Below are 19527 nucleotides of genomic sequence, written 5' to 3'. Positions count from 1 at the left end.
AGACTTGCCAGCTGGTTGACTGCATTCTGACCCTTAACAGAGCAGTCAAATAACCTTACTATGTCCTGTCACAAGTGTCATGTAAAGGATACACAGTGGGTAGCTTAAGTCTCCCAGGCAGATGATCCCAGGTCATGAGCGTTGCCGGTCAAGAACCCAAACAAAACCCAAACATTAAAATAAAAACATAGTTCTAAAGAAATCAACAAATAATGGCAGCAAAAAAGACCTGGCAGAGGGCTCTCTGTGGCACAGCTATGTAGTGGATTGAGTGTAGAAAGAGAAAGTGAAAGTGGAAAAAAACAGCTTCAGACTAAAGTTGGAGGTCACTGAGGGGATGTAGATGTCCAGTCTTGGAAATGAGAAGGATGAAATCTAAAATAAAACGACTGGGGAAAATCTGACAAGGAACCTACACCATGACAAAAAAAGATGGGAATCCCAAAAGAATCCCATAATTTGGCAAATGACTGGGGGAATTAAATTGCATCTTCAAACACTTATCTATTAAGACACACTCTAAAATGTAAACACCCTTCTCTGCTATGAGTGTGTGTGTCCCCTTAAGACATTTGAAGGTTCAGAAACGTGGCACTTCACAGACTGGTTCTGAACCTGACAATCATTCAAGTAGATGGCAAGACTCAAGAGGAAATCTGGATACCAAACAAGGAAAGAAAGCATAAAAAAAGTGAGAGACGGAGAAAACAGCTAGTCACGCTCTGCTCTTTTTCTTGTCCAGAAAAGAAGATATTTGGAAGATATGCTTCTAGTGGCTCTAATGTAAATTGTATTGGGAGGAGATAATTCTCTGTAACCCTTTGGCTGAGAGTATTGAAAAGTCTTGATTGATAGGTAATTGAGGATGTTCTTGGTGTACCAGATGTTGGCAGCACTATGTGTAAAGACAAACACACCAAGCGTCATATGTATAAAGCCACTCAGAGTAAAATTTTAGTCTGAAGTGTGTCGTAATTCTAAGAATGATGTAAGTTTACTCCAATTTATAGACTTAAGAATATTCGTAGAGGTGCAACGGTGATTGGTAAATCTAGGTCCCAGTTTCTAAAATTTTAAGAGAGCTGTAGAGGTCTTGAGTAACAGCATAGCAGCGTCTATGTATGTTTTCTTTTCAAATACCTTCCTTTAATCTTCTTTTAAAAAATAAATTAAATAAAAATCCCAAAGCACTGATATCATAGATGCAGTACAGAAAACTGTGACTTTGTACTTCAGCAAATATGCTCCTGCCTCATTGACAGATGCGGTTATTAAAGAGCCATTACACAACTTTCACATTTTCACAAAGAATCTTGATGCTAAAAGTAGCTCTGAACTGAGAAAATCTTAAAAATAATGTACATGTCAGTTAGTTTTACATCTGTAAAACGTTAGGAGCAGTAAAGAGGCAAGTCACTAAAATAAAATTACAAACTATCCAGCAGAGCTGTTGCCAGCAATCTGTCCTGAAACAAAACATTTAAGATACATTTGATGATAATAAGCTTTTGAAAAGGTATTGCATGAATTGGGGGGTAATTTGACTTTGGGGAGTGATTAAAAACTTGTCTTTGAAGCGTATTAAAGAACTTGCCTGGGACACAGTCACTTATTTCCAATAATCAGAGTTAGGGCAATATAATGTTTATATGTCAAGAGTAAAAACCTCTATTATTCATATTGTTCCCCAGTTTTTTTTCACATAACCCACTGCACAGCACACATGATGGACTCAAAAAGAATAGGTTTGTTATTGGCCATTGATTTAATGTATGTACGTCTTTTGTAAAACTCTTTGAATGATAGTATTCTTTGCTGTTTTGCACCATAGAAATATGATGGCTATACTTTTTCTGCTGGGTTTGCCTGCACTCCTGTCACTTTACAGTATATATGTGGTACATATACCTGATGGAGATGAGGGTGTTATGGAGTCAATCTAGAGCCATATACACTTGCAAAATAAAAGAAAGTTTTGCAAACAAAAAAATAAAGTATTGAGCAAAAAAGAAAAGAAAAATGCAAATCTCCAAAAATCGCAAAGCGAAAATAAGTTTTTTTAAAATAAAACTAAATTTTGCTAACAAAAATGTAAAAAAAAAAAAAACTGCTAAGTGAAAAGTTTGGAGAAATACTCAAACAAAATTAGAAAATTGCAAACAAAAAAGAACTGCAAATAAAAATCAAGCAGTGCAAAAAAAAAAAAAAATAATAATAAATAAATGTATATATATATATATATATATATATATATATATATATATATATATATATATATATATATATATATATATATATATATATATTTATTTATTTATTTATATATATATATATATATATATATATATATATATATATATATTTATTTATTTATTTATTTATTTATTTATTTATATATATATATATATATATATATATATATATATATATATATATATATATATATATATATATATATATTTATATATAAGCAATAAAAAAAAACTATATATTTGCAAACATTTCTTAAGTCAATTGCAATCCTTATTCTGATTTGCTTTTTAGTCAACTTTGCATTTGCGATGCTGTTTTCATTTTGCACGTCATGTTTCTGCGTATTTTACTTAGTGGCCCTGAATTGACAAGGGTGCGGAGTCAAGGGAACTTGTGCATTTACGGCAGGCCCAGACCTTACTGGGCTGTAAGACCACATCAGTGATACCGTGTCTCCAGGTGATGACGTTTTTCATTCACTATATTCATTTACTGAGCCAGCGGACCATCCATATTATAAAACCACAGAATTTATTCGTTAATAACTCAGTATAAAATGTTTTTTTTGTAACATCCTTGTTTCAGCCAAAATGCTCTGGAGAGACCTAAAACATGCATTTTTCCCTAGGCTATATGAAACTTAACATGTATTTCCCTGTTTTTTAAGAGAATAAATTAAGGATGTTGCATATTATTCGGTCATCTTAAGTAAAGGAAACGTAAGTGTTTCAGGATAAGAGCAAGTAATAAAATATAGGCTAGCCTAGACCGTTGTGGTTGTGTACAGCAGCTTTCCAAAATCTGTATCAGTTTAAAAAAATAAAATAAAATAGCCCATACATTTGACAGAAGTAGTTTTTAATATTTCAGAATGGTACATCTCCAGTGATTCTCCCCAAAGCATAATTATGATTAAAATATTAAATATCCTTCTAATAAAGCTCTACATTTAAAATTTCATTTTTAAATTTTACCATATCATATAAAAACAGAAACATTTGTTTGTGGACATAGAACACATTTTTTATGTGCAGTTTATAAAGCAGTGCTGCAGGACTGGATGACAGAAAGGAACTAAAAGGTAGTTTCTGATGGTTTTGCTCATGCAAAATTGCTCATGGTTTTGCTCATGGATGATTTGATTTATGTCATCATATCCAAATGCTTTATAAATAATATTTCAAAACTCCTCTGTTGTTTATTGTTTTTAGAAAATATCTAAAAAATATATTTTAGATTTGTAAAATTATATTTTAAAATGGCGTAAAACGGTTTTATTTATTTGTATTGTGTATATACCTAAATTGTTATAGCTTTTGTTCTTTTTATATTAGTTTATTTATTTAATTAGTTTTTATTATATCCGATATTTGTAATTCTTTGAATGATTTATGATTATGATTCTAGATTTCTGACGCTACAAATGTAGACAAGTATTTTGTAAAGTTTTATGTCTTTCTGATGTATTCATATTTTATATTATCTCCAAAAGAAAGAAAGAAAGAAAGAAAGAAAGAAAGAAAGAAAGAAAGAAAGAAAGAAAGAAAGAAGCCACTCGCAGCAATGACAGAGCTGTGAAGTGAGCGCTCTTTTGGTTGGTTTCTCTCACACACGCACATGGATCTAAACGCGCAAGTTTCATGCACAAACACACCATCTAAACTTAACAAAAACTCTCGACAACTGAAAGTTTCTGGCTGCTGTGTCTTCAATATGGTGTAAAGATTATTATGCGTTATTGAAACATCAAGAAGGACGCAGCAAAGAAATATCACTTATTAAATTAAAAAATAATTTATTATTTTATGCAACAGCCTTAAATTTAAAAGAGAAACATAAGGGCGATCTTAAGACCCCTAGTCTATAACGTGTTTTATGGAATATCTTAAAGGGCACCTATGGTGAAAACTCTACTTTTCAAGCTGAACTTGATGTAGGAGTGCGATCCCCCCCGCCCACCGAATTGATTGACAACTGTGCGTACTAACATGTCCTGGTAGTCACATGTATAATCATATCAACAAGAGAGGACAAGCACAAAGCAACTGGGAATAAAAGCTCTGTTCAGTTTGCTAGGATCATCAATCATCATCAAATGTGATTAAGAGTAAGTTTCACATGTTTAAAATGTTTTTAAAACAGTGCACGTGTGTAATGAATTACAGAGATTTACTTCATATTCACTTCATCAGCACAGCCGCGTGTCAGAACAATTATAAAGGAAGACGCTTCAATCCCGCTTTGTGGACGTTAAATCAGGTTTATTTTGTACATTAACATAACAGATACCTATAAAGCAGTGGATATTAACCTGTATCCTGTCACATTTGCTTGCAAAAGAAGTGCAAAGCTAAAGCTAAACAAGCGCACTGTCTGTGTCTCTACGTGTCGTGTCCACGCTGTGTCTTTGTGTATCTGTGTGTGTGTGCGGGTTCTGCGCTGTGTCTCTCTGTGTGTGTGCGTATCTTGTCTGCGCTGTGTCTATGTGTGTGTGTGTATCTGTGTGTGTGTGTTGTGTCCGCGCTGTGTCTCTCTGTGTGTGTGCGCGTGTCGTGTCCACACTGTGTCTGTGTGTGTGCGTGAACTTTGTAACATTGTGTGTGACTCATCGTAGCAACTGCACAACAAATACTCATTGGTAAAGTTCTTACTGTAGTTTTTCTCACAAACGCTACTGAGATCTGCTTCCTTTATGTCTGTCTGTTGTCTGACGCAGCCGAGGGAGGAGATTAAGGCACGCAGAAAGGCACGTAGAAACGGTGGGTGGGGAGGACTAGCCTTAAAGGAGCAGTACACCAAAACCGCCTCCTGGTGCAAAAAAAATATAAATTAGAATTTAATAAAAGGTATAATAAAAAATCTGATGGGTGTTTTGAGCTGAAACGTTATAGACACATTCTGGAGACACAAAAGACTTATATTAAATCTGAAAAAAGGGGTAACCTAGGTGCCCTTTAAACTGACCAGTAGCTATGTTTTTCCCTTATTTATTTATTTTTTTGGCACATGTACGTGTGCATGATGGGAAAACTAGTGTAATGACAGTGGCACACCACCTTGCAAACTCCACCTCTGCTTTCACTCTGCCCCGAAGCCCCAGCTGGCTCACTTTGGCCCAAGGTATTCGGCCAGCCGCTGGCCCTGAGAATGCTCTGCTTTGGCCTGATCAGGCCCCAGAAGTGATTATGGAAATACGACTGGCCCTGGCTCACCCTGGCTCACTCGCTTAAGGCACAACAGTGGAAATGAGGCTAATGGCTACTGCTTTCCCACATTCTTCAAAATATCTTATTTTGTCCAACAGATGAATTTTTTGAAGCACTTGAGGATGAGTAATAGTGAGTAAATTTTCATCTTGGGGGGATATCCATCCTACAAACATACACAAACAATACACATCCTAAAAACAACCATTTCTATGCTATAATAAACTTCAGTATATATTGCACACCCCTAGTTTAAACCATAATAATAATAATAATAAATATATTTGGATAGTCTGCTTTGTATCTTATAGTCGCCTACAGTCATGCTTTGCTGGGAATGCTGTCATTTTCAATAAAAGGAAGATCAGAATTTTGAAATTACATTTACTGTAAGTTGTATGAAGCTTTAATATAAATAAAAGCATGTGGCTAACACCCATATTTGGAAATTCATCACTTATACATACACCACAAAAAGCTGAGTGGCCTCTAGACACATGTGACAGCATTCTCCCCATGGACCAGAGCCAAGCCTATGGCGGCAGATTGGCTGCAACATGAGAGAGGGACCAGCTCTTGAATTTAATGCCATCATAATGCTGGGTTTGTTTAGTGCCGCTAGCAAGAAGGATCCAATATCGACACATGTCATTGCATCATCCATCAGCCCAGCTTCAAAAACCTCCTGTCTTTTTGATGCTTCTGGTAAGGTCTCCCTCAGTAGCAAATCTGAGATCATTATTTTAGCATGTTATGGTTATTGTTAAGATGTGGATTAGGAAGTTGGTTCTGAATAAGAGCACTTGAGAGTTCTTGAGTTGTTGTACAATATGTAGATACTATACAGTATCACTTATGCTTAAGATAGTCCAAGATGTTGTTTTGCAAGTGACATTGTTTCTTGGAAAGCTCAGAAATCACCTGTAGGTAGAAAAAAAACAACAACAATCCGTGGCATCAGTTTTACAGTTCATCCGCTCAGTTTAAAAACCATACTACTCACAAGCCATGCCTATGGATGACCCACTAATTTCTAATCAATGCAGGGCCGGATTAACACATTGGGCCCTGGGGCTATAGCAAATCCAAAGGCCACCTTTTATTTATTTACCTCACAAAAGTATATATAAGACTGTTTGAATCTTTTTTTCTACAACGAGCTTGGTTAGCCTACCATTGACTGGGCGGTTCTCGTGGTAGTGCCGAAATAAAGAACTATTATGTGTGATAAAAACAGAGCTATATAATATTCTGATTGAGCTACAGCCACTCTCAGTTTTGCACCGGCATCACTGAAAGGAATACTTCACATTATCAATGAGAGAAAGCATAACGCAAAGAAACGTTTCCCGTGTCATAGCGCAAATTAATTCTTCAGCCAAACAAGGGCCCCCTTCTTCCATGGGCCCTGCGGCCTCAGCCCCAACTAGCCCTTATGTTAATACGGCCCTGAATCTATGTACTCACTAACTCACTTTTTAAGATTGAAAATCTTTGTAAAATAATACTTTTTTTTTAACAATATTGCAATTCTGCATTCGTTTTTTTTTTATTATTATTATATATCTTTGAACATTTTCAAAAAAAGACAAGTAGGTGGGAATGGGGACAGTTGCAACACTTTTTGCATTTCCTGCAGTTTCTTAGAGACCCAAAATTTTAGGAAACCCAAAATTTTAAAATAATAAACCCACATCTATTGGACACCCACCCACATTGCTATAATATGTGTACATATGATAATCTATGCAGAATTTAAACTTGAACAGACAAAGTCAAATGTTGCCACTAACTCCGAGCAGATGGACGGTTGCAACAACCCACAGGGACAGTTGCAACTTTCATTAAAATGTAGTAATAAAAAAATTCTAAAACATCAGGGTGGGTTTTATTATTTTATTTAATGTGTTAAATTGGCCATACACATACAAACTATTTAAAAAAAACAAGCAACAACCAATTTTCTGGTCTCAAAAATAACTGAACAATTATTTTATTTTATTTTTTACTGAAAATCTAGAACAAACCTTCACTAAAATACTTCTTTGAACTTTGAAATGAATTAACTTATCAAATAATTAATTTTATTAAATTACATTGAAACTGAGATATAACTACAATTGTACATTGTTAATATGGTAAGCTTATTAATGAATTTTGTCATGCTGTTGAAACTGTCCCAACTCTGTCAACCCTGATTAAACTGTTGCTAGTGAACAGTTATGCTAGGGAGATACAATAGCTTTAACGCTTGAAAGCTATACCTATTTAAAACAGTGATTTAAATTATACGAATGACACAAAAACAAATTAGACAGTAATTTTCTGAACATTAAAAAAGATGAATTAATAATGAGTTTTATACTGAAGGAATGGTCACATATGGCTGATCTGTCTCAGATTGAAGGAGGGTCTAACTGAGAATATGTACAGTAGTATGAATATCATCACCATAGCTCAATCCTGAATGGAGTAACTGGAATAAGTCTTGTTGCAACCGTCCCCACTCTCCACTATAGTAAGCTAAACACAATAATACTGTAATATTTCACAATGGGCAAAACAAATCCAGTTACCTAATTATAATTTCAAATTTAGTAACAATCACTTTGCCAGTTAACTAAATAATTTAACAAATTGCATATTCTTTACACCAGCAATAATTATTAGATTTATTTTTATATTTTGAAGCTAAATATTCCAATCAGCAGTCAAACCTTTTAAATTTTTAACAAAATTACCTGTTTGAGATAACTTTTGGGATTTCAGTCTATTCGTTAAATAGGCTTGCTGCTGTTGTTGGTGTTACAGGTGTTTCTTGCCATAAAACTCTTTCGGTGTATTTGAATTGAAATGTCAGATCAAACTATAATTCTGCAATGAATATATGAATGAATCTGTTAATAATGTTTTTGTGCATCATCGTGCTACGCGTAAATCTTTGACTTACACAGTGGTCATTCACTGACAAGCTACGCAGTATAATGTCCATTATTGCTGACAATTAAATCCCCTACAATACAAACTGCATAATATAATCTTATAGTTTTAAACATACACTCCAATTGTGAAATACAGTTATGTAAACAACCAAAACATGACCCTTATCTTAACCCAAATTGACCCCACAAAAAACAAATAATAATAATAATACAATTATTATGCAAGGGGGGTGGGGGGTAGTAGGTAAGGTAAGGTCTTGACAAAAGAAATCACAGAGTTACACATCTTATACTGACAGAGTCCCTAATTCATTATTTATTTTTTCCCAAATGTAAAAAAGACATTAGGGCTTTTAACCAGGATAGATTTGAAGGGGCACATGAGGATTTCCAATTTAGCAATATTTGCCTTCTGGCTAACAGTGAGGCGAAAGCGATAATATCGGTATGGTGCTTATTATATAAACTGTCAGTAGGGGGTTAACCAAAAATGCAATTATTTAAAATGCCACATTTAATATGTTTTCATTCCAAACTCACTTCATAACTTCAGTGGAGTGTTTAAAATAAATATTTCTTTGAGATGATTCCATAGTCGTGTGTTTATTAGTCATGTTAATTCAATAAAAGCCAACAAATGTTCTCTTTATTTAGCAACATCTATAGAGATTTCCTGGGTTTCTTCTTCTGGCCTTTGGATGAGATTTAGGGTGTATGACAATTGCAGCATGTTTACTTTTTTTTTTATTTTGAACCCTAACATAGACTATAGACCTACACCACCTGGTAATAAATATAACAGTAATATTGTAATAGTTTGTAGGCTGTTATTCAGTGTGTATTCAATATTACAATTATAATTATGTAATTATATACAATTATATAATTGTCTCTCCTACAGAGGGATTCACTCCTGCAATCATGTCTGATCATTAAATTATCCATATCGTTTTCCAGTATTAACTTCACTATGTCACACTCACGCTCGGTCACTCACACCGGTAAGAGCACTCTCTTTAGCCGATGATGATTTATACAGTATATGCTGAATAGGGCCAACAAGCTTCGATGTTAACCTGATGAGATGCAACGTGTGGAACACGCCAAAACAACTAGCCAGACCAACACTGACAGGCCAACCAACAACTTGGAGTTCACTCTAAGATAAAAATTCTGTGATCAATTACTCACTCTTTCAAATATCTTGTATTGTGTTCAACAAAATAAAGAAACTCATTAAGGTTTGGAACCCCTTGAGTGTGAGCAAATAGTGAGTAATTTTCATTTTTTGGTAAACTATCCCTTTAACTAAATGCATATCGCATGATTTTTTAAACAGTTGCACTTAAGACAGTAATGTTTATTATATTGTAATTCGTGATGTTTATGATTATGACTTTGTGGGTACGGTTTACAAAATCTGAGCATGTGAATTGAAAATTCACAATTTATACAATTTATATTTAATTTACAATTTTACAATATACAATTTTTGTTCCAAACAAGTAGATAGTAACTTGTTTTCCAATCATGACTTTGTTTTACAGTGTTTCTTGTAATTGGGAGTTTTGTGTCTCAGTGTAACTAACTTGCAGTTTAAACTAGCTGACTTTTTGCCTTCATATTAAAATCAATCATTTTCTTACAAAAACAAATGATATTTTATACATTCCTAATACATGCAAAGGCACATACACATTAGAGTCATGCTGTGCGGCACCATTGACCCCCATAAGCTTTTAAAGCGGAACAATATGCTGGTGTGTAAGTGCCATTTATTTCATGACTTTGCATCAAACGCTTTTTGTGTTGTAGCAACAAATTGCCTCTAATTGTGCCAAAATAGTTGCAAAGATACATAATCAATAGGGTAGTGCAGCTGTTTCCAAAAGAGCCTTTAAACACAGCTGCTGCTGCTGCACCCAACATCCCCCTTCTCTCTTCTGACTCGTCCTCCACCCATGTTTTTCATTTTCTGTTCGCTTTCAAAAGCTGTCACCTTAACAACGGGCCGTATAATAAGTCCCTGTTCCCTTATGAGCCCTGAACCCCAAAACCGCTCTGAGACGGGTGCTGGTTTGCCCCTCTTTGTAGTATATGGAATTAAAGGTCTCAGAATGACTGTTTGAAAATGTTTTATTAAGGTTTGCGAAGCCCTTGGCTCCAGTTGAGAACAGGGGGACTATTGTCCCTTCATGTTGTAGAGGCTGCTGTTCAGCTTAGCAGTAGAAGAGTGTTAGCTGCAGATTTCAGTATGCCCTGTATTTGTGTTTACTTCTGTTTCTTTGCAGGAAAAATAAAGGTGATTCTATTTTCACCTTTTTACCATCTCCACCCCTTGCTTTCTTTTTTTTTGTTGCTTTGTTTGAATCAGCTGAGGCAGCATGTTGTTGTGTTGAAAAGAAACATGTGGTTTTTGTTAATAAGGACTGGGTGTCTGGCACCAGGATATGCACTTGGGGTTAAAGGAAGATGGGAGGGGTTGGTGGGGTAATGGGACATAGAAGAGAATTAGAGTAATGACCCAGGTTAAAGGATGGTAATCAATGGACACACACTACCCTTGTAACAGCCAACTTTCTCCTCTCTACACAACTGACTACATATCAAATAGACAAACAACAGACACAAAACTGTGATATTAAGATTTCAGAGAGATGGGTGCAGGTTGTCAATTGTTTAACTGCAGGGCATTTCCCAGAGTAGGCTTAGGTCCCTGTCTTGACAACAAAAACTTGCTTGAACATTTCTAAAGATAAAGTTCAGTGAACACACAGTGCGCAGGGAATGTTATTACAATAAATGTGCCTTTAAGCAGCATTTTATAGGCATTTCAGCAAAAGGAAAACAAACAATTAATGAAAGAAAAAAAAGTGTAGAAAATTACCAAATGAAAGGCCACATGGAATCTGCGCCTGCAGGAATCTACAGATATTTGAGCCCATCATTCGACCTATTTATTTTTTGTAATTGTGTGTAAATACACTGAACGGCCACATTATTAGGTACACCTGTCCAACTGCTTGTTAACACAAATTTCTGATTAGCCAATCACATGGCAGCAACTCAATGGATTTAGGCATGTAGACATGATCAAGATGATCTACTGCAGTTCAAACCGAGCATCAGAAGGGGGAAGAAAGGTGATTTAAGTGACTTTGAACGGGGCATGGTTGTTGGTGCCAGACAGGCTGGCCTGAGTATTTCAGAAACTGCTGATCTACTTGGATTTTCAAGCACAACCATCTTTAGGGTTTAGAGAATGGTCCGAAAAAGAGAAAATATCCAAGAGTGGCAGTTCTGTGGGAATAAATTCCTTGTTGGTGCCAGAGGTCAGAGGAGAATGGCCAGACTGGTTTGAGCTGATAGAAAGGTATGCAGAAGAGCATCTCTGATTGCATAACACGTCCAATCTACAGCAGCAGAAGACCACACCGGGTGCCACACCTGTCAGCTAAGAACAGGCTCACCAATATTGGACAATAGAAGATTGGAAAAATGTTGCCTGGTTAAAAACATGCATTTGTATGTTAACTTTAGTAATATAATTGAATAATATGCAAATATTTAGATAATTTGTGTACAATAATGTGTAAAGTGATATTTTCAGTCTTTTAGTGGATGTATTATATGAGACCTGCAGTTGCTTCATTAACCAAATAAGTGGTTCTAATTGATTTTTGATTGTAAACCTTAAATAGTTATTAGGTTTATAATAGTTTTAGGTTTTCACCTCTACATTCTCAAAATCCTCTAAATCTGCAAATTTGTCACAAAATTCTGAAGAAAAAAAAATGATTCTAAGGCCATATTTCTATTTGCAACTGATTCACACCTATTGACTTTTTTATGCTGTCAAGAATAAACCTAAAATGTTCAATATAAGACTAAGAAATATTTGGGTGGTATAAGAAATCCCTTAAAAGGATACTTTTAGTATTTTTGCTTTTAAATGTATTCTCTTTAAGTGTCACTAAATCATGTTAAGACAAATTGTGAACAGTCTTAAGGGGTCTAAAAGGTGATCAGTCAGTGTAATGTGCATGTGCATATGTCTTCACAGCTGGAGCAGATGCTGTTGCAGCAATCAGGAGATTCAGACCAGCAGAGTGTCTATGGTGCGGATCAAGGCTGGCTAAGAGAGGAAGGACGATCTTATAAGCTGAAGCTACAAGCCTATCAAGAGAGCCAACAGAGACAGGCTCAGCTGGTGCAGAAACTACAAGCCAAGGTCTACTGTTGGCCTCATTCAACACAATTAATTTGGCAGAAGATAGTAAAGTTTCTTCAAGGGCATTTACCCTAGAATATGTATTACACAGAGAAACCATCATGATTTATTTGTAAATGTAGAGTAAAAAGAAATGTCTGTGTCCACAGTTGCTCCAGTATAAGAAGAGATGTGGAAATCTAGAGCAGCAAGTGCTGGAGAAAACCTCTGAGTCAGAGAAGCTGAGACTCTCGGTATGTCTCACTAAAAGGCTTTCTAACATTTACAGATACTGTAGAACATTATAGTCCTACACACAGAATTTTCATTTGGAGCTTTCTGATTTCAAGACATATATTTGCCCTCTAACTTTTGTCAGTATTTTAGTATATTAGGTAAAAACCTGCATCTGTATTTAGCTCCAGTCACACCTAGACTCCTCAGCACACCGTCTCCAACGCTTTGAGCAGGAACACAGCCTGGATGTCCAGAATAAACTTGCACTGCTTGATGATGAGCAGAAACGGTGAGAAAGTAAAGGTTATCAAGGTAAAATACTGGGTCAAGATTAGGAACCAATGTTGAATTGTACATTTTAGATAAAACTGTTTTCGTTTTGTTATTTTTGACATCGTAACAGAATTTAAAAAGTTACAAAAATACTGTTTTTCTGCTGGTTATTAACTTAAAATAAAATTAACTTGCATGACCATCCTGTAGACCAGATTAGAACAGGTAATCACAAATTTGTCCCATAATAAACAACAATACCCACCTTAAACTAGCCAATGATGTGGTGTGGTGGCGCAGTGGGTAGCGTTGTCACCTCACAGCAAGAAGGTCGCCGGTTCGAGCCTCAGCTGGGTCAGTTGGCATTTCTGTCTGGAGTTTGTTTGTTCTCTGGGTGCTCCGGTTTCCCCCACAGTCCAAAGACATGCGCTATAAGTGAATTGGGTAAGCTAAATTGTCCGTAGTGTATGTGTGTGAATGGGAGTGCATGGTTTCCTGTGATGGGTTGCAGCTGGAAGGGCATCAGCTGTGTAAAACATATGCTGCATAAGTTGGCGGTTCATTCCGCTGTGGCGACTCCTGATTAATAAAGGGACTAAGCCGAAAAGAAAACGAATGAATGAATGAGACTAGCTAATGAATTCCAATAGCTACCTGATGACTGACTTGAATAGAAAATGAATAGCATGGATCAGCTAAAGAACAGACTTCCAGTCTTGGATCACTTAATTATGAGATTAGACCAGCTAATTATCAGTTTGGAGCAGCTTAACTAGTTAATGGCCATTTTGATACATCTATGAGCACCTCAAACCAGATGGAAACCAGTTACCATGTTTCAAAACAGAAATGTCATTCCTTAATCCTTAGGGAACCGTTTTTTTTACCATTCATCCGCTGGAAAACAAAACATGAGCAACATTTATCAGGAAGGCAATAGAGACTAGCTTCTCTTAAACACAAATGATCGATGCAACTGCACAATCTTCTAAAGCTACTGACCAAGATTTGGAAAACAGTAAACAAGTCATGGTCCCACTTTCAAGAGAATATAGCAGAATCTTTCTTAATAAAGTCTCCCGGCTGCCTAATGCAGTCCCCACTATCCCATGCTGGAAATGTAGTTATAGAAGGGGGTGTGAAAAACAAAAGGTACACAGTTTGTCAAACTTAATTATCACAACCTTGTTCACGATCTCAGTGAAATAGTTTTTACTACACTTCATACGAAGTGCTGGCCAACCTACAGTTCCAGATGCCTGCTTTTAAAGGAGTGTGATTTACTGTGCCACTCGCCCCTAATTGAAACAGTTATGGCAAACTCTGAGGCATCCAGCTGCCAAGTTCTCATTCATTTTTTAAACCTTAGTGCCTCTGTCAGAGAGCATAATGCAGTGCAGTTCATCCAGTCATCTGAGGCTCTGCAGCCTTGTAACACAGTTCATTTAATTTTCTATGTCAGAAAAGTCAACTGTGCCATGGCTCATGAGACTTTTATTGCATACCACAATTAACTGAGATTCAGCAGGGCAGAAATGTTAAATTGAAAATTAATGTTACGCTGTCTGCCTTGGAGCTGCAATTTCTCAGAGGGGCACGAACTGCAGAAAACATGAAATCACAAAGCAAATCTACTTATTGAAAATGATTAAACACATTCTCATGGCTTTGATCGTGTTTCTCTCTGTTCATCATCCCTTTGATGATCGTTTTGTTAGTTGCTGTTTTGCCTCACACCCTGGCGTCAATCTTTGTAAGTAACTGGGTGGATTCTGCCACGAATGATGTAAATAACCCTCTAAACTATTCGACAAGCAAATCTGGTGGCAATTAGGCTGGAGCTGACATGGACTTTATAAAACTGTCACGCACATTCCCCTCTAAGCGTGGCTGGCAACACAGAATGTGACGTGGGCCTTTATGAGCCTGTAAACCAAGAAGCTGATAGAGGAGTGCAGTGAGATCATGTGCAAAGTTTAGAAAGAATATTTGGCTCATGGTTTAACAGGTGGAGGTCCCAGGGATACAATGCTCTGAAGCAGTTCCATCTATTTCACAGGTGTTCTGGTTTGAGCCAGGTGAATGCACTGCTTCGGGAACAACTTGAACAAGCCAATGAAACCAATCAAGCCCTGACGGAAAGTCTGCAGAAAGCACGAGATGAGACAGAACAGAGGGACACGCGACTCAGGAGGGAACTTGAGGTGAGAGGGAGGAGGGGAAAAAAAGACAAAGGGAAGGAAGGAGAGATCTGTAGTGTATGTTTTTATCCAAATCCACAGTTTAAGGAAAATCTCTTCTTAATCCAACCCAATGAAACTCAACTCTGGAACTTGTGGAATTCCACCCTGGTGCCTGTTTTGTCAGTCTGGACCCTGTCTTTGTTTTAAATCATTGTTGTGATTTTCTCAGCTGTTGTTTCCTGTGAAAACATTCCAGTTGATTAGGAAAAAGAGTCAGAATTCATTGCTCGGTGCAAACATCTGGTGACATGAAGGAACTCCATTAGTTTTTAGTCACATTCAGAATAGCTAATGGTACCATTTGTGCATGCGAGTCTATGTGGGTGTCTGCGCCGATCGGTTTAAATGTGTGCTCGTGTGGGTGCATTCATTATTTTTCAAATGTGTGCATTAAAATGGAGACATCTTTAACCTTATGTTCTTTATCCCACCCCTCTTTACCAAACCTGCCGACCATATGTCCAAATCATCATTCTGCAGATGAATACCTCCCGAAACAGCCACGAACAAGTCCGTGTACGATCTTTGTGGCGTCAAGTTGCCTTCCTGCGGAGCTCTTTCACCCAGCTGCGGGCCTTCGCTGACAGGTGAGTCTAGCTTGCGGCCAAAATCTTATTTCCAAACCAACCATCATTTATCCCTGTTTGAGATCAAAGCTTGGTGGGTCACCTGGGTCAGCCCTCACCCATCCCATCTGCATCGTCCAGGGAAATGTGATGGTTAGATTGCCCTATAGATTAGCCTTGAGTTATCCATCAGAGCCAAGCTTGATGAGGGCTCAACCTGTGTAAATGCTGTGATCATTGTTGAGTAATTTTCTGTAATGTGGATTACTCAACACATGGACAGCAGAGAAAGTATTCACGACCCTTACTCAGACACGACACCGCTCAAAGAGTTTATTCCCACACCACAATAAACTTTCAGCCATCTGGCTCTCGTCACTTGTGAATGAAACACAATTTCTTGGGAATGTAGCAAGCTTTTTGTTGTATCAGAAGATTTTGCTGCTGGTTGTAATAGTTATGCCTTAATAACTGTGTTTCACAGGAGTTTATCGGATATGCAAGCTGAGTATGCAGTGACTGGCCATCGTCTTCGTGTGGCCTGTGTAAACTTGGAGGCTAGCAAGAGCCAGTCTTGTACACCCACTAGCAATGCAGTATCAGCACTGGAGAACCAACTGAAAGACAAGCTGAGAGAGGCCATGCAGCTGCAAGCTCGCTTTGATGCAGAGAAAGTAGAGCTTAGCTCTAGGTATAACCTGTCTTATGCTGAGTTCAGACTGCACGATTTTCAAAGTAGTTGTCACAGATGTTTTTAAACAGCATGACTATCTGGGCTAGCGTTCTGTCTGTGCTGTGTTTACACTGTAGGATGGATTGGCGACAGAGGGTTTCATGACATTACAATAGGAGAATCGGTGTCAACTTTGTTTCGGTCCACAAACTACATTTCATAATCAAACGCACGCGAGAAATGACATGGAAACATCCCATGGTCACAAATATGGATGCCACAATTCTCAATATAATATTAAACCGTTCTGTGCGACATCCACGGTTCAATACGGGCTTGTGAACTGTGTTTTTTTTTCTCGTTTTTTATGTTTAAATAATTTATGTGCGTTTTATTTCTCTCTGATTTGATTGTTTATGTGTGCCTGTAAGTCTACGAGCTGAGAAGAGGAAACTCCTCCCCGCGAGTAAATATTCAATCACTATGCTCTAAAGTTAGGGGGCGCTTAACCATCGTTCCACACTTTAACATGCCGAGCGGCGGTAAAGTGAGGCAATAGTACGAGGAAGCACCGGTGTCTTTCAAATCTGCGGTGTGAGGACATTTCGGTTTTGCTGTTGAATATAATGCCAGTGAAAGAAGAAATGGTGAACAAAAAATGACTGTGTGCAAGCATTATCACCCAGCAATATCACTGTCTGAAGGCAGGATAGCAGAGAAGGTAATAAAGTCTTCCAAAAAACAACAATCCCTCACTGAATCCTTCCAGCAAACATACCCAACCCAAAAAAATAATAACAGCAGTGGGGGTGTGCATTGCTAAAGATTTGCAGACGTTTTTAGTGATGCGGGCTTTTGTCATCTTATAAAAGCACTCGATCCGCATTACAGACTACTGTCTTGCACTTTTTTCAGCACCGAGATAATTAAGATGGTTTATTTATGTTTACTGAAGTACAAATATGTTTATTTGAAATGGTCAATTTATGTTTAACTTCACATGTAGATTTATTTTCAAAATGTAGAACTTTATGTGTTCTCCAGTTTGTACATAGGGTACCAGCAGCTGTGAGATTTAGGTGTTCATTTTTTTATACAATACACTAGGAACTAGTGTACTTTTCTTGGCTTTTAAGTAAAATAAAGGAGTGTTGCAATTAATCGTTTTAATTTTTTTCTCCTTAACCTCTTAAAGTTCTTATTGCCTAAGCATAGAATAACAAAAAAAAAAAACACGTCAACTCATCAGAACCGAACCTAACCGAAAACTGTGTTAAAAAACCGAGCTATCTATTGAACCATAGGCTAACTGTATTGTTGCATCCCTAGTGACATAGTATTTATTTTGTTATTAACTACATAATGAGAAAGAAGCCTTTAGTGGTGTAGAAAACCTACTTATTTTTGTTCACCTGGGGCCTCATGTACAAAGACTTGTGTTGAATTCATACTAAAACATTGCGAACGGACAAAGCTGTAAATGTGAGTACGCAGTAAAAAAATCAGATGTATGAAACACTGCGTATGCGGAATCCCATGCATATTCTCTTTGTACATCCGAATTATTGTGAAACTGAGCGCACGTGCATGAGCGCAAAACCCCTCCCTGCCTCCTCCCCCGTATAAATATGCTAATGACTCCACTTTGGCAAAACCAAACAAAAAAGCAATGGCAAAAGCAAGCAAGAAAAGAAACTTAACACAATGTGACTTGGAGGTGCTCCTATCGGAGGTAGATCGGAGAAAAGCTGTGTTATTTGCAAGTTTGTCCTCCAGAATTAATTACAAAAGAAAAAATATATAGTGTGAGAGTTTAGCTGACTCGGTTAATGCAGTGGGGTCTGAACATAGCACTGTGAACCAATTTAAAAAAGAAATGGTCCGATGTAAAGGTGCAGGTTAAGAGGAGAACAGCGCCGCACCATCAAAGTGTGGACCGAACAGGCAGGGGAACAGGGGATGCTGAACTAACACCCTTTGAGGAGAGAGTTGCCTCAATTGTGGGTGACACTTTACTGTCTGGAGTAGTATCCGTGTCTGTGGGAGACACAGATGTATTCGAGGAACATTTTGTTAGAGCGGTATAGCAGCACCCCTCCGCTCTTATCAAGGCAGCGCCACTGGCATTTCAGCTGACCAATCAAATTTGAACATCAAATATTATTAGCACATTTATTGAATGGAAATGTTTCCGATTCACGTATCCAAATTCATCTTCAGACGGCGCTTTTATAGCAATGTGCGTGCAGTCGATTGCTCCGATTACATTGGGAAAACCGGCGATTGCTGCAAATTGCGCTTTAATATTTGTCTGGTCAACCGCATGGTACAGAAACCTTATATACCTGCTAGACATGTGGATGATCCCGTCCCATACAGCTGGCATTGCATGGCTCAAAGACGACTGGCTTAACCCCAAGCAGTCTGCCAGTTCCCTTTGGAAAGAATCAGTTGCCAGGATACTTTGTTGGTGCGATACTTTGTAGTGTGCAATTTAACATAATTGCCTCTAGGAGTCACCAATGGAAATAAAACAAACACACACAAGAAATACATGTATGCTAGACATGAAGTTGGCGTGGACAAACGCACATTCTCACGTTAATTTCATCGTTAGTAAATCCAAACGTGAGTGTGAAATCTGGCGTATGCAAAGTTTTTGTGCGTACGCAGCATTGATTTGATACATGAGGCCCCAGGCCTTCAAAGGGAATTAACAATTTCTCTCAAACGTTTTTCTTTTTCGACCCGGCTGTGATATTGCTTAGATGACACGTCAAACAGACATGGGTGCTCCTGCCAAATTTACACTTGTTTTTCTTTAATTTCTTGGCTCCAAATAGACAGCAAAGAAGCACTTTAACTTCTTCCCAATCCTCTCGCTGACCTGCAGATACCCATACTAGTGCATACTGCTCTCTTAT

General features: G+C 37.4%; 1 protein-coding gene across 1 annotated transcript in view; it reads left to right on the top strand.

The window, feature by feature from the left end:
* Positions 1 to 19527, top strand: part of crocc2 (ciliary rootlet coiled-coil, rootletin family member 2) — an 83726-nt gene that overhangs the window by 26074 nt on the left and 38125 nt on the right. The window contains 6 exon segments of the mRNA XM_056460729.1: positions 12465 to 12632; positions 12782 to 12865; positions 13031 to 13137; positions 15181 to 15325; positions 15845 to 15951; positions 16415 to 16621. Coding sequence (XP_056316704.1) covers positions 12465 to 12632; positions 12782 to 12865; positions 13031 to 13137; positions 15181 to 15325; positions 15845 to 15951; positions 16415 to 16621 — 818 coding nt within the window.

The sequence above is a fragment of the Danio aesculapii genome, chromosome 6 (assembly GCF_903798145.1).
Source record: "Danio aesculapii chromosome 6, fDanAes4.1, whole genome shotgun sequence".
Taxonomy (NCBI): domain Eukaryota; kingdom Metazoa; phylum Chordata; class Actinopteri; order Cypriniformes; family Danionidae; genus Danio; species Danio aesculapii.
Note: the sequence above shows the minus strand (reverse complement) of the source record. Positions and strands in the feature narration are given on the sequence as shown.